At 34.4% G+C, this 16,545-nt stretch overlaps 2 protein-coding genes across 13 annotated transcripts in view; one reads left to right on the top strand and one right to left on the bottom strand.

The window, feature by feature from the left end:
* IFT74 (intraflagellar transport 74) overlaps positions 1–16,545 on the bottom strand; it is a 177,004-nt gene that overhangs the window by 133,342 nt on the left and 27,117 nt on the right. The window contains exon 1 of one of the 12 annotated variants that reach the window (XM_074280778.1): positions 2,522–2,665. The exons of 10 other annotated variants lie outside the window; for them this stretch is intronic. The gene's annotated coding sequence lies outside the window, so the exon portion shown is untranslated. Of the gene's footprint in view, positions 1–2,521; positions 2,666–16,545 lie in introns of those variants that run through there. One more of the 12 variants, XM_074280776.1, reaches the window with a different exon arrangement.
* The window catches only part of PLAA (phospholipase A2 activating protein), a 37,282-nt gene continuing 23,300 nt past the window's right edge, over positions 2,564–16,545 (top strand). The window contains exons 1-6 of the mRNA XM_074280770.1: positions 2,564–2,712; positions 8,218–8,411; positions 9,377–9,477; positions 9,583–9,703; positions 14,927–15,094; positions 16,011–16,146. Of these exons, the coding sequence (XP_074136871.1) occupies positions 2,564–2,712; positions 8,218–8,411; positions 9,377–9,477; positions 9,583–9,703; positions 14,927–15,094; positions 16,011–16,146 (869 nt within the window). The remainder of the gene's footprint in view (positions 2,713–8,217; positions 8,412–9,376; positions 9,478–9,582; positions 9,704–14,926; positions 15,095–16,010; positions 16,147–16,545) is intronic.

Below are 16,545 nucleotides of genomic sequence, written 5' to 3'. Positions count from 1 at the left end.
CATGGTCTTTAATGTCTTTTTTATTCTATGGTCCACTACAAAGCAGAACCATTAAAATTACATAAAATGTTTCCTTTAATGTATTCTGCTTTCCATTGCTATATTGATATTTCAAAAAAAGAGTATTCAGTCATTTTTAAGATATTCAAAAACTTTTCAGTGGTTGTGTTCCTTTCTTTTAATAATTTTGTATTTTGTTTATATCCTGTATTTATTCATCTGTGAATGTATTTTATCCCCTTAGCAGAATATAAGATCCTTGAGGGTAGTAAATATTTCACTTTTGTAATTCTCCAAAACCTAGGTCTTATATAACTAATAAATTGTTCATTAACTGATATATATATATATATATTTCTTGAATTAAATATTCTTCACACTATCCATGAAGAAATTAATGCATTTAGTAGTTTTATTTTTGTTGTTCAGTTATTTCAGTCCTGACCAATTCTTTGTGACCCTATTTTAGGTGTTCATGGCAAAGATACTGTATTAGTTTGCCATTTCTTTTTCCAGTTCATTTTACAAGTGAGGATTTGAGGTAAAGAGGGTTCAGTGACTTGTCCAGATCACATAGCTAGCTATTGTTTGTGGTCAAATTTGAACTCTGATCTTCTTGAATCTAGGTCCAGTCCTCTATCCACTGTGCCACCTAGAGGCCCTTAATTATATAATAAAGATTCATAATTTCACTGAACTTTATTTCCATCATGTAGTGTTCAGTAAGAAAAATATTTTAAACTAAGTAGCAAGTATTCAGACTTCTAAAACTAATGAACTATATAGCGTCAATGGTATGGTTACACATGGTCACCAGGATCAACAAGTATTAATAAGCATCTATTATGTACTAGGTACCATGCTATCTAGTAGGAGATATGTAGAAAGGAAAACAAACAAACAATACCCTGTCCTCAAGTAGCTCACAATCTAACAGAGGAGACAACACTTAAACAGCTATGTATAAGATAGAAACAGTTCTGAACTGGTGTCAAATTCTCCCCTTGGACTCACAAAATCTCTGAGAAGGAGTTTCAAACTAATAGAAAGTGATAATAAGGTACACAAGTAGAGAACTTGTATATTAAAAGGATAATTTATAATACCTTGTTTCTGGAAGGAAAGATTGGAAGTGCTGGTGAAATAGTCATAGATGGCTTTCTAGCATTAAGGAAAACAGGGAAGAGCATTGGTAGAAGATGGGATTTTATCTGGGATTTTCCAAGATTGAGGTAAACCAGTAAAAATACTTGGAACTGGGAGATGGAATATCTTGTTTCAGGAATTGACAGACGCCAATGTCCCTAGATTGCAGAATATGTGTGGAGGAGGAAAGTTTAAGAAGCATAGAAAGATAGGAGGTGGTCTAATTCTGAAGGGCTTTGTATATGAAAGAGGATTTTATTTTTGATCTTGGGTGTCACTGACTGTGCTGAGTAGATGGTGGGGTGCGGAATAACTTAAACAGACCGATCAATTTAAGGACATGCTGACAGCTGAATGGAGATAGGGGAAGAGACCGGTAAGGAAGACCAACTATTGGGATATTCCAATAATCCAGAAGAGGAGGGTTTATGCCAAGTTGTTTAAGATTAAAGCGGAAAAGGGGGCATATATAAAAGACGTTGAAGCGGTAAAATCTTCAGGATTTGGGAGGGCCATATTGAGTTCTGTCGTGGACATTAAATTTAAGATTTCTATGGGGACTTCCAGTTTGAGATATCCAACATGCTATCAAACATACAAATAATCCATTCTATCTAGTTTGGGAATGCAATTTCATGGTGCGTTACGAAGTCAGTTCATCATCCCAGATGTTGAGACTTGTTAAAAAAATACATATATGAAAAATAAAATGTTTGGGGGGGAAATAAAAGCAGGAAGTTTTTTTAGTACGGTTGCAACCAGAATGCTTAAACTATAACTCCCAAAATGCAATGCGGGGAGCTCTGCTTTCCAGAACCGCTTTGAAGAAGTTCGCTCTAGTCCCGGCCCTCTCAGATGTCCAGGTTAGCATATTGCTCTGTGGGACTTGTAGTCCTGACTGATTTAGGATTTAAATTAGAGCTTGATTAAATCCCTAAGTGAATCGAAGACTTTCGCCTTTCGATCGCAAAGTTAACTTCTCCATTTAATCTTCTCGGAGGAATGGAAAGCCAGGGAGCAGAAAACGAATGCGGGGAGGGTGGTGGCCTCTGCTTCATGCGTCACTCCCGGCTGCGGGCGATGACGCCTTTCCGGTGTGCGGAGTGGGGTTGCTGTGTCAGAGACTCCTGCCCCCTCCCTCGCCCGTTCGCCCGTCCTCGGCTATTCACGGTCCCTTCTCCCCTCCCCCCACTTTTCCCGCCCCGGTCTACAGCTCTCTCACTCTCTAGAGTTCCAGCAAAGTGGCCGTGTGGCTTAGCCGCTTGTCGGGGGTGATCTCTGGCCGCTCGCTTTCCCGGCCGCTTTTTGGGGTAATTTGCGGAACCAGCACTGTGTCCGTTTCCCAGGATTTTTCCCTCTTGGGCTCACTCCTTACCCCCCTTCTTTTATCCCCGCGCTGGCCGGCGTATTCAGGGCCATGGCGAGCGGCGGGGGCAGGTACCGGCTGAGTTGTTCGCTCTTGGGCCACGAGTTGGACGTGCGGGGCGTGGTTGCTGGCCTTTATCCGCCGGGAGCCTTCGTGTCTGTGTCTCGCGATCGCACCACCCGCCTGTGGGCCCCGAACAGGTGAGCATGGCCGCGGAGTCCGGAAAGAGGCATGGTCAAACCTCTACCTTTCCTTGCTTTTTGAAGGCCCTGCTTAGGAATTCCTGCAAAGATCCTGACCTGAGAGTCAATTGTGTTTTTTTTCCCAACTGGGTGAAACTAAGAGACTCAAGTTCACCCAATACTCAGTCTTGCATTGCTGCCCCCTCCCCTCCCCCGCTCGAGATTTGATTAGGCCCAGGGAAATACTTCACTGAATAATTGTCCCGGGAAAGGAATTGTGTAAACAATACTACAAAAGTGTAAAGCTTTTGGCCCACAATTTCAGAACCCCTACTTCCAGTGCGTACAAGTGATTACTAGTACACTTTCCCACTCGTTTATTTTCTGTATTTGTGTGTCAGATTTCAGTAGTCTAACAGTGTCAGTTTAAAAATTGAAACTGTTTCAGTGGTGCAGGATGCCTAAGAATATTTGTCGTAAAATAGAAATTTACTTCTAGTACTTCTAAGGCATCCTGACAAGTGTTAATTTTACAGCATACAGCCAGGAAGAATTTTTGTGTTTCAGGATCTCTAGGCTGATTGGTGTGGTGGTGAGGGGGGAGAGAAACATAAGGAAGATGGCTGGATTTATTTGTATAAAAGTTTTTTTATAAGAACTCACGTAAAAGCACTTGTGAAATTTTGCGTTAGAGTTTGTCAGAAATATTGATGTCTTAAGGATAGTAATTTTTCCTCTTGGATTTTGCTGCTTAAATTTTTTTTTTTTTTTTTAAAGGGCCTATTTTGTGTGCCAGGCATTAGAGATAGAAGTAAAAAGGATGAAAGTCTACTCACAAAGGGCTTACATTCTAATGGAGAATAATAATGGAAATCTGTTCATTGTGGATACTCTTGTCTGCTGGCATAAATTGAAACCTGTCATTTCTTATAATAATGCATTTCCTCTATTTTTGTACGTCTTTCAGAAAGGAGCTCCTTTTCATTCTTGGCCTTTTTAGCATTTATTGGCTTCTAATGAAATATTCATTTGTTCTCAACACTTTACTCTCCAAATGATCATTAGTTTGTCACTTTTCCTGTTTGTTTCTTGAATGTTTTTTTCCCTCACTTGGATACAGATTGCCCTTGAAACTTTGCTGTCGTCTACTTGTGCCTACTGTTTGTCTTTCCTCATGTTCTTTGGGTGTTTCTCAATTTTGATTCTTTAGATATTGTAGCATAATATGTTTGGAAGCCAATGTAGCACCAGTGAAAGAATGGTTGTGTTAAAAATGTGGGTTTTATGGAATATTGGGATCATTGACAGCAGTATTCCAAAAGCACATCAGAAAACATTTTTTTTTTTTTTCATTTCAATTATGGATTCATTTTTCATCTGCATGATCTGTCCAAGATAGATGAGTTTCTGTATGTAGGTATATGCCCACTTCCCAGCTATATTTTATAGTTTAAGCAATACATGGGCTTCATCCCCCTCATTTCTCCTGCTTAGGTTGTTATACCCACCTCTTTTGAATGATTCTGAATCTCACTGAGGAGGCCTTTTAGGAATTAGGTGCTTGATGTTATCAAACACCGTTATCTGCAATGTGAGCATCTACAGAACCTTACTATCTACAGGGAGTCTCTTATACTAGCAGATCTTTGGCTAACATGTCTTCCTTTTTATGCCTTGCTTTGCTATTCTTGAATAAGCTTTTTCTATGGTTGCATTAGTCAAGAAATCAAAGTATAATCTTAACTTTTATATCTTGATCTTGTTAGAAGAGAGCCTATAGTTAAGGATGCATTTAATGCTCTATTGAGTCAAATTCTTTTATTTTTGGTAATTAACACATTTTCTTGCTCAATTGTGTGGTGTTGAAAATGTGACTTCTGTTGAACCTTATCTATGAAAGTCTGTCTTTTCTCATTTCTATTAAGAATGTACTCTGATACATGTACACACCTTTTTCAAAAAGCTTTTATAAAGATGATGGACTTAGATTGGGATTTGCTGGTGTTTACATCATTTTTTAATGATAGTATTTTCTGTTTTTTCCACTCCATTCCTTTGGTAGATTTATAGAGTTTCTGAATGGGAATATCTAATCTAACCCATTTTTGAAAAAAGGATTCCTAAAACATTCCCAATAAGGGTATGTATATACATCTCACTGGTTTTGTTTAGGTACCCTTCTAGTTTATTCAGTAGCTCATCATATTTTTGGATAACTCTAATTTTTAAGAAATTTTTTTGTTTGTTTTAAATTTCAAGCATATAAAATTTACTACTTTAATGTTTCTACCTATTGGTCCCAGTTTGATACTTGAGACCAAGCAGAATAAATCTAATCCATTTTTCATGCGTCAGCCCTTCATATAGCTGAAGGTGGTTATGTCCTTTCAAGTCTTCTCTTCTCCACGGTTACATATCTAGTATCTTCAAAGGAGCTTTATGTGCTATTAGTTTTTATATCATGATTCTGAATCCCTTGAGATATTCAAAAACAATATCTGAGGACCTTCAGAAATGTTACATTGAGCACAGACTTCTGTATGTATTAGATATGGTATGGCAGTACTTCCCAAATCCCATTTTCTTAATTGCCATTTCCATTTCTTCATATATTGCATCAAATACTGAGATGGTGAAAGGCTGGATTCAGTTTTGCTGCTATTGATGAGAAAAACTGCTAGAGAAATAATGATTTTTGTTTATATATGTGTGTTTTTCACATGATTTAGTGTACCTTTTTTTTTTTTTTTTTTTTAAATTCTGGGAGGAAATACAATTTTCTATTTCTCCTGTAATATATCTTTAAACCTAGGTTTCAGTGTTACAATTAAATGTTTAGTTGAGACATCTTTTCATATTTTCCTTAGTTGGATGGAAAATTGCTTGATATTTGCTTTACCATAAGGTAAATAAAATTCATCTCAGTTAAATTCAATAAACATTTATTGAACATCTTATGTCCTTGACAATTGTCTCATTCTAGAGAACAGAGATGAAAAATTATATGTCCTTGACCCTAACATTCAAGAATCTTACCATTTTTCCCATTTTTCCCAGACCTTAATATCAATCCTGGTGCTTACAAGCACTTTTTTGAAAGATTCAACCTTACTAGTAATGAATAAAAGAATAGACCAAACCAGGTGGTTTAGGATTTAAAGTAAAACACCTGCAGAGATTACAACTCTGTCATGCACTGTGATGTAGTTTATGTGTTGGGTCTAGGTCCACTTAGCTGTGGGGAGTTCTTAGTTACTTGTAGTTGGTTCTGTCTTTGAGGTGCCTAGATTACAATCACTTTCACACAAGATCATCTTCATGGGTTTTCTGGTAGTGGAGCTGGATTCTTGTTCTAAAGAGTCCTTTTATAATTCTAGATATTGGACCCTTGAGGGACTCTGTTGTCTCAAATTGGGAATATAAATCTGGAGTTTAATTAATTAATAGTTATTAGGAAAAGAAATAATGTCTAAAGTTTAAATGAGAGGCATCCTATCACACATAAGCTTTTGAGTCTCAGATGTGCTTGGGTCTTTTTGGATACTCCTAATGAGGATCAAGCATATACAGGTAAGTATAATACAAGTTAGAATGTGGGTAATCCAAAAAGGGAAGTCTAGATAAAATACTCCAGGAAAATTTGATGAAGAAAATAACTCTTAACTAAAAAGATTAGAGAACTTATCATGTAGAAAGTGGCACCATAAGTGATCATTGAATGAAGAAGGTATAGAAGAGGAATTGCATTCTAGGGATAGGGTGCACTTCAAGTTCCTAGAACAAATAGGTTCTTGATAAATGTGAATGCTTGTAAACAGGATGAAATCAGGGAATAGTTGGTAGTTGCATAAAGGTAGGACACATGAAAGGGAGTAAAATAGAATAAAGCTGAAAAGAGATTGGAACCAGATCATGGAGGATTTCAAATTCTTAGTATAGTAGATAGTAGATGAGGATAGTAGAATCATGTAAGTGGAATTTTTAGTTCAGGAGAATAATATCAGTTTTGTGTTTAAGGATAATTATTTTGGCAGCTGTGTAAAGAATATATTGTAAGGCATGGAAGGAAACTGAAGGTAGGGAAGTACAGGTAAAAGGCTATATTACAATAGGTAATTCACCTCTCCAGGTGAGAAGTAGTTTTGTTGTACCCCACATCTAGAGATCTATGTATATATTGTAATTCACTTCAGAGTATGGAGAGAGGGAAGAAACATTTATATAGCACCCATAGTGCCAGGTACTGTTAAGTACATTTTTAAACTATAGGTTTGTAACTACAGTTTATTGTACTCCAGGAAATTAGAATAGTTCTAAGATCAGCATTATGATTTAGTTACTTTGGAGTAACTTTTGGAATTTAGCCTTATTCTTTCCAAGTTGAAATTCCCTTCAAGGAAATTTGTTATTGGGAGCTTTATGAGAGTGTCTTCTATGCTGGGAATGGCATGACTGCAGCATAAATACTGAATGTTTATGAACCTGGAATGGTAACCATGCTGTTGTTCCAATTTCCTTGGACCCACCTCTGATTATATGGTCTAAATCTTGATTGAACTTCAGATTTTAGGACAATTGAGGTTTCCTTAGAACCTATGACTTTTTAGATGTTACAGCTTCTTTGATTGTCCAACCCTAATCTGCCTCTCTTAGAAGCATAAATCTGACAGCCCTAGCCATAAGTGATCTCTTCTTTCTCTGAAGCATCCTACACTACTCAGAACTTGCCATTTATTACCATGTGTTTTTTGGTAATCTTTTCTCATATGCCCATCTTGTATCCTCACTATCAAACTAAGTATCTTGAATGTTTTATAAACTTTAGTTGGTTGATTTGATTATGTGAAGCAGTACAAGAATGCTAGCCATGTAGAATTAGATTGAAAATCCCATTTTCATGTCTATTATTGAATTGTGGGTTTGATGTTCTTGTATTAGATCATCTTCTGTGATTTAGAATGATAGACACGCTGTTTATTAGAACATATTACTACTCAGTTCTGGAGCTGTGTGAATGCTTATCAGATATTTTAGCATTTTAATGTCATTGTTGAGATTTTCTATGGTGGATGGATCAAATTTTAATAATTACAGGAATCATTTCACTTGAACCAGAACTCTGACTTTAAGGGTAACAAGTGCTGAAAAATGAAGTGAAGATTCAGTAATAAGCTATTAATATAAATTTTTTCCTCTTTTTTTCATATCCCTTGTTCTTATTGTTAATTGAATTTAATTCAATGACATTTCAGCTAGATTACAAATTATAAAAATAACACTTTTTTTTTTGTTTTTTAATTCTTTAGAGAATAAAATAATTGATTGGGTTAAGGCACCCTATTTTTATTTCATTTTAGATGATTTAATAGTAGCTTTACCATAGTATTATTAGAACAACACACTAAAATTCAATTTCAAGAAAAAAATTTATAATGACTTTTGTATCTTTGATGGTTGGTTATATCTTAGATTGTATCTGTGGAAATAAAAATACACAATATATTGATTAGCATATCTTTTCAGTTCTAACAGGGGTTTTACTGAAATGCACTGTATGAGCGGCCATTCCAATTTTGTTTCTTGTGTATGTATCATACCATCAAGTGACATCTATCCTCGGGGACTAATTGCCACTGGTGGAAATGACCACAATATTTGCATATTCACACTGGACAGTTCAGCACCACTTTATATATTGAAAGGTCACAAAAATACTGGTAAGTATATATTTTCAATTAAAGTTTTATCCTCTCCGTGTTGCATAAAATTCATATATTCTTGTCCATAAGAGTCATGTTTTTAATTTTGCTCCTATTCTACTATAGTGATTCTAGTTTTCATGAAGTATTTTAAGTATTTAGTTTTGATAAATGTTTTTCAACAAATTTATAGAAGTCTATTTTGCATGTGCTCAAAAATCACAAAGGCAGCTATCCTTTATGATAGCATTGTGGGCTTAGTGGATATAGTACAAAGTAGACTTGGAGACAGGAAGATCTGAGTTTAGATTTGGCCTTAGTCAACTTCCTAGCTATGTGATGCTAAATGAAAAATCACTTAAGTTCTCTGTGTCTCAGGGCTTCATTTGTTAAATGATTATGGATGGCACCTGTCTCCCAGGGTTGTGAAGATAAAATGAGCAGAAAATACTTTGCAAATCTTAAAAAGTGCTACATAAATGTTGTCTGTTTTTGGTGGTACTGTATAAATTACATTAAAATACATTAGGTAACAGTGTATGTTAATATTAGCAGTATCACATGATTTTATGATTGTGCATATTTTCATGTTCATTTATTTAGTGCCTGTTTACATCTCTGGGAGTGGGGAGATGGAAATTAGATTCAAAGATACTTAAGACAGCATAATCTCTGCCCTCAAGCAACTTGCAGTGTGGAATATGTTGATACAGTACATAAATAATCCTGAATATATGATAATTACATGTAAAACGTATAATATAAAATATGATAGTAATTTGACAGGTGAATTTATCTTTTGAGAAATAGAGAACTATTAGCAGTTTTGTAGAAAATAGCCAAATTAACTAGTTGCAAATTTAATGAAAAAAACTGGTTTGTTTTTTTAAATATGCCCTTTTTTCTAGCAGAAAATACAAATCAGATTTGAAGACAGAAAAATATGTAAAAATATTAACTGATTTCCCTCCCCCCCCTTCTAGTTTGTAGCCTTTCATCTGGAAAATTTGGAACATTACTTAGTGGTTCGTGGGACACTACAGCCAAAGTCTGGCTCAATGACAAATGTATGATGACCTTACAGGTATAGTAATTCTTTATAAATAATCAAGATAATGCATGAGGATCTTCTTGGACTGTTATGTGTCATTCTTTGGCCCTTTAAAATGATTCCAATCTTTTTTTTTAGGGTCATACAGCAGCAGTATGGGCAGTGAAAATACTACCAGAACAAGGTTTAATGTTGACTGGATCAGCAGATAAAACTATTAAACTTTGGAAAGCTGGAAGATGTGAAAGAACATTCTCTGGTAAGAATAGGAAACAAATTTGCTTTAGTTTATGTGAAGCTATTCCGTTTAGAAGATTAAGTTATTGTATTAAAAATAAAATTTTTAAAATGTTGCTATGCCTATCTAGCGACGAAACTAAGTAGGTAGCAAAGGGTATTTAAAATAATACTAGATTTGGTTTGAATCTGGGTTTTTGTCATTTAGATGGCTGTTACCTTATTAGCAAAGTAAGTCATTTTGTCTTTGGATATCCATGAACTGTATTTGACTGTTTTATCTAGTTAGGTTTATCTTAGAGAAAACTCAGTCTATGTTATACTGATTGCCATCTATTTGTCTTTCTATCTATTAATCAGTATTGTTATTGCTTTACTTTATTTTTAAAATTTATTTAAAACTCGAATATAAAATAGGGGGGAAAATTGCCATGTGCCCAGAACTTAAGTACTTAAAATATGTAATGATAAATTTCCATTTCAAGAGAAAGTGTGTGTGTGTGTGTGTGTGTGTGTGTGTGTGTGTGTGTGTATGTAATATATATAATCACATATAATAAGCATATATATATATATATATACATATAATACATATATATGTGTGTGTATACATACATATATATATACATATATATATGTAGAGAGAGAGAGAGAGAGAGATAACTATTATCATACACATACATAGTCACACATCTAGATACGGTTGAACTATGCCTATTCGTCCTGTTTCTCTGAAAGTGGATATTATGTTATCATCCTTCTTAAGTCCAAATCTTTCCATATTTTTCTAAATCTTCCAATTCATCATTTCATATGCCACAGCAATATTCCAATCTTATTTTATCTAGTTGTTTTGAGTAGTCTAAAACAATATTAATGTAGCTGACATAAAATGAAGATTTCTTTTGATTGAATCTTTGAATTTTTTGAAATCAATTATCGCTATCCTTACTTTTTCTAATAAATATTACTCCTGATCATCATTATTGTTTTTGTATCTTTTATTTCCTATACCTGCTGACCCTTTTACTTTACTTCTACCTGCTTGCCTTGCTATTATTACTTAATTTCCCTTTTCTCCCTTCCCAGCAAGGATCCCTTTACTTTTCCCCCACCCTGATCATAAATCATAATCCACTCCCATTAATCTACATACCCTTCTAGACCCTGCTTATTCTATTCTCTCCCCATAATTTAAAAAAAATTAACGAAAGTTTCTTTCTAGATAATAGTTTCTTCTAGATATAGATGTATTGTTCCTTCTTTAACCCATTCTTGATGTGAGTAGAATTTCAAAACTACTTTCACCCCCATCTAACTTCTCTGCGTCAGTTCTTGCTCTTGGACCTCATTTGTATAACATAATTACTGTTTTTTTTTTTTTTTCCTACATGATTTTGCTTTTTAGAATCACATCATACTCAGATCTACTCCAGTCTTTCTTTTGAACTAAAAGAAATCTTAGACATATGACTTACATTTCCATGTATAAAACAAACTGTTTCCTTATTGAGTCCCTTGAAATTAGTCTTTGATGTTTCCCTTATATTTTTTTCTTGGTTCTTATGTTTCAAATTTTCTGTTAAATTGAGTTTTTCTTTTTGGCAACACAGTCTTTTTTTTTTTTTTTTTTTTTTTTTTTTAAATTATTATATATATATATATTTTATAATATTATCCCTTGTATTCATTTTTCCAAATTACCCCCCCTCCCTCTATTCCCTCCCCCCGACGACAGGCAACCATACATTTTACATGTGTTACAATATAGTCTAGGTACAATACATGTGTGTGAATATCATTTTCTTGTTGCACAATAAACATTAGAATCCGAAGGTACATGCAACCTGGGCAGACAGATATTAGTGCTAACAATTTACATTCCCCTCCCAGTGTTTCTTCTCTGGGTGTAGCTACCTCTGTCCATCATTGATCAACTGGAAGTGAGGCAACACAGTCTTTAAAAATTTGTTGGCAATTTGTTGAATATGATTTTTTTTTTCATTGCTTAATTTTGTTGGCTATGTTATTTTCAGTCTATAGAACTCTAATTCTTTAGATTTTGATATTCAAAATATTCAAAGATCTGCAGTGTTTTATTGTAGTCTCCAATAAGTCGGTTGTGATTCTAATTGTGGCTCCAGCATATTTGAATTTTGTTATTGTTGTCAGCCTAGTTGATTGACTTCCTTTTCATAATCTTGTTTTGGGGGGTAGTAAAAAGGTGCAATGGATAAGAGTACTGGAGGACCTGAATTCAAATTTGACCTCAGACACTTAATACTTTCTAGTTGTGTACCCTTGGGCAAGTCACATAATCCCAATAGCCTGCAAAAACAACAGCAGCAGCAAACATCTTAAAAGGAATTTTCCTTTATCTCATTTGATTTTTAAAGTCTTTTTTGAATTCTGTGAATTCTTTTTGGGGCAGGTAACCATTTAATGTTACTCTGGTGTAGGAGAAGCTTTTTTTTTTTTTTTTTAACTTCAGTAACCTCTGAAGATGCATTCCAATCTTCCCTATTCTCATAATAACTTTCATTACTTTATCCTTTGTTGGCTCATTTTTATTTTTTTAAACAAGACATAAGTGCAATCATCTTTAGTTTTATGGTAGGAAGGATGGTGCCTCTAACCTAAGGTCCTTCCTAGATTTCTCCCCTTTTGCTTGGAACCAGAAACTTAAGAGCTCTGCCTTCCTCTAAGTGCCTGCAGTCAGAAGTCTAATTACTTCTGTACTAACCCTATGTGTCTGGTATTGTCTTGCACTGGGTGCTGTCTTGCAGCACAGCTGGCCCTGGTGATTCTTATCAAAAGAGGTTTCCTCAGTCTTCCTTGACTCAGAAATACCTGACTCTAGATTGTCTGGAAAGTGAAAGTTCCTGTGGCTCCCGCTAAAGCTACCTCCTAATCCAGCTACTTTCTAACCCAGATAATAAAGGCTCACAGCTTGGAGAAATTAGGAGGAACTAAGAGGTGTTTAGACTTCACATGAGTCAAACTTCTGCCCAGGTGTCTTTCTTCACATCTCCAGTTGTCCCAAGAGGATTATGGTTCAGTTCCAAGTCCTATTTGTTTTTAACCATTGTTCAGCTTGAGGTGCAGCTGTCTTGTTTGTGAGAGAAATTTGGAAAGCTTGGAATTTTCTGATCTATTTTGCCATCTTCCCAGAATTCTATTCCTTTTCTTTAAATATAAACACACACACACACACACACACACACACACACACACACACACACACACACACACACACACAGAGCTAGGATTTCTTTTCTTTCTTTTTTTTTTAAAAATAGCTTTTTATTTATAAGATATATGCATAGATAATTTTTCAGCATTGACAGTTGCAAAACCTTTTGTTCCAACTTTTCCCTTCCTTTCCCCCATCCCCTCCCCCAGATGGCAGGTTGACCAATACTTTTTAAATATGTTAAAGTATAAATTAAATACTATATATATATATATATATATATATATATATATATACACACACACACATACACATACACACATATGTCCATATAGTTATTTTGCTGTACAAAAAGAATCAGACTTTGAAGTAGTGTACAATTAGCCTGTGAAGGAAATCAAAAATGCAGGTGGATAAAAATAGAAGGATTGGGAATTATATGTAGTGGTTCATAGTCATCTCCCAGAGTTCTTTCGCTGTGTGTAGCTGATTCAGTTCATTACTGCTCTATTGAAACTGATTTGATTCATCTCATTGTTGAAGAGGGCCATGTCCATCAGAATTGATCATCATATAGTATTGTTGTTGAAGTATATAATGATCTCCTGGTTCTGCTCATTTCACTCAGCATCAGTTTATGTAAGTCCCTCCAGGCCTTTCTGAAATCATCCTGCTGGTCATTTCTTACAGAACAATAATATTCCATAATATTCATATACCGCAATTTATTCAGCCATTCTCCAATTGATGGGCATCCACTCAGTTTCCAGTTTCTGGCCACTACAAAGAGGATTGCCACAAACATTCTGGCACATACAGGTCCCTTTCCCTTCTTTAAAATCTCTTTGGAATATAAGCCCAGTAGTAACACTACTGGATCAAAGGGTATGCACAGTTTGATAACTTTTAGAGCATAGTTCCAAATCACTCTAGGATTTATTTTTAATGGAAATGAAATCATTTTTACCTGTTTTCTCAGATTTTACATAATTTTAGTCAAAAGAAGAACAAGAAAGATTATATTCCTTGGATTTTATTTGGAGTGATTAGCAGTTATCACACATAGCATTAGGAGAAGCTTTTGTTATATACTCATTAAAAAGTGAGGGAAAAGTAGTAATGATAGATAGGTGTCCCTGTTTCATATTCTGCTTTTAAAAGAAATTTGCGCTTTGTTAATTTTGGAAGAAATCAATTTTGTTGCTATTCTAGTTATGTTATGTATAGGCATTTAGAAAATTGAATGTAGAAAGAACTTGGGCACTATATTAATGTGTTCTAAGGAATCCTTTGTAAAGCAATTTTTTTAAATGTGAAAATTATAAAGTCTTTGCCAAGTTGCACAGCATATATGTTTTTTAATATTAGTAGTACTAAGCATACCACTGATTCCATCTCAAACTACCTCATGCTTAACTACTTTGTTTGAATTTGGTTGCATTTATTCTCTTTATATTTACTCTACGGGTATGTCTTTGTGGCTTTCCTCATTATAATATAAAGTTCATGTAAGAATTATTTCATTTAATGTTTATGTCATCAGCTTCTAGCACAGTATCAGTCAATAGAAAGTACTTTATAAATTCAATGATACATGGCAATTAACTCTATAAAAGTTTATTCTTTTTGATGATAATCTTGTCAGATAATTTAAATCAGTATAAACATTATATTTATGTAAATGAGTATTCATAAGTTTAGTAATAAAACATTTGATAAGATTTGCATGCAAAGTGTACTAATTGTTGTACACTTGTATTGCATGCTAAAGTTCTTAAAACAACTGGTCTTTGTAAAATCTGATATTTAGCAAAAGATAATTTTCCTTAGAGGTTTTAGTGGAAATGAATATTGAAAGAATATATGTATATTTTACATAAAGTACATGTAAGAATCGTGATGGATTGTCAAAACTAAAAATACAAACTGATTCCTTCATCTCTTCACAGATTAAAATCTTTCTCTAGATCATTTTTACTATACATAAATGCCTTATAACAATATAGTCATCAAACTACTGATACTCTGTTCATTTCTTTTTTTCCTATGAAGGTCATGAAGATTGTGTGAGAGGTTTAGCAATTCTAAATGAAATGGAATTTCTTTCTTGTGCAAATGATGCCAGTATTAGAAGATGGCAGATCACTGGCGAGTGTCTTGAAGTATTTTATGGACATACAAATTATATTTATAGTATATCTGTTTTTCCAAATTGTAAAGGTAAGATATAACTATATCCTATATATAACTATAGTCCTATAACTAGAAAAGTGTAGTAATGGGTATTTTTCATAAAAATAGCTTTTTAGAAAGTTTAACAAAGAATTGTTTGATATCTTAATAACTTCATATCCTATTTAATACTTTGTTCTCTTGACAGAAAGGTGTGTATTCTTTATATCAATGCAAACTAGTGATTAGTTATAAGACTAAAAGATCTTAGACCTTGGGGGAAAATGATATGGTTGTTTCCTAGTGGAAAAGCTGAAAATGTGGGCTGTGAAATGAAGGGACATAATGCATTTTAGTTATACTTGGAAAGAAATTGTGTACATCTGTCATTTTGGTCTGAGTTTTCAAGGAACAGAGACAGTTCAATATTAAATTGACTTAACTATGGGGTTTATTGGTAGTATACAAAGCATATTACCAAAGGATATTGCGTAAGAAATATTGAGAAAATTATATTGGCCTTGACCAGTTGAATTTCAATTACTGCTTCTGGTCTTATTGAGAGTATGTGTCTAATTGTGAGTTGTCTCATCTAGAACTTCTGGCTTGTTCCAGAGTCCAAAGCTAGTTAATGCTAGCATTGTTTTTATCTCCAAGAGAACTAAGGGAGTTGGGACCTTTACAGAGGCATATTCTAGACATTTCTGGCTATGCCAATCTTGAGTAGGTTAGATAGAATAAATAGTCATTGGCAGAATTACTTTGGAATTCCAGAGCCTCCTATATAGGCTTATTTATTATTGTTGTATCCAGGTCCTGTTCCTGTATACCAGACCCAAAGAGAAGGATCCTAGTCTAATTAGAAGAGTAGAAAAAAAAAATTATAAATTTTCTATGTTATCAGTGTTTATTCTTAATTGAAATACAGTTGTGATAGTTATGATTGTTCCTATGTTAATTTTAGATTTTGTGACAACAGCAGAAGACAGATCTTTGAGAATCTGGAAACAAGGGGAATGTGCTCAAACAATCAGACTTCCAGCGCAGTCTATTTGGTGCTGCTGTGTGCTAGAAAATGGTGACATTGTGGTTGGTGCGAGGTATTCAAATAACAGTTAAAAGTATTAAGCATATACTGTGTGCCTAGATTTGTGTTACATATTATGGAATGTAATGTTAATATAAGACATGAGTCTTGCTCAAATAATTACTCTTGAATTAGGGTAACAAAAGTATATTTGAAAGTTAATGAAAAGATAACACTAACTTTTTTGGGGGTATGTGTGAAGCAATTGGGATAAGTGACTTGTCCAGGGTCACACAGCTAGGATGGATTTGAACTTAGGTCCTCCTGACTTCAGGGCCTGTACTCTATCCACTGCACCATCTAGCTGCCCTAAAGATAGCTTTCTTATATAGTGTTGTAGCATATTGGTGTACTACAATCTTATAAAAATGAATTCTGTAGTACCTATAGTATTAAAGGCATTTTAAAAGGT

This window comes from Sminthopsis crassicaudata, chromosome 1 (genome assembly GCF_048593235.1).
Source record: "Sminthopsis crassicaudata isolate SCR6 chromosome 1, ASM4859323v1, whole genome shotgun sequence".
NCBI classification, from domain to species: domain Eukaryota; kingdom Metazoa; phylum Chordata; class Mammalia; order Dasyuromorphia; family Dasyuridae; genus Sminthopsis; species Sminthopsis crassicaudata.
Note: the sequence above shows the minus strand (reverse complement) of the source record. Positions and strands in the feature narration are given on the sequence as shown.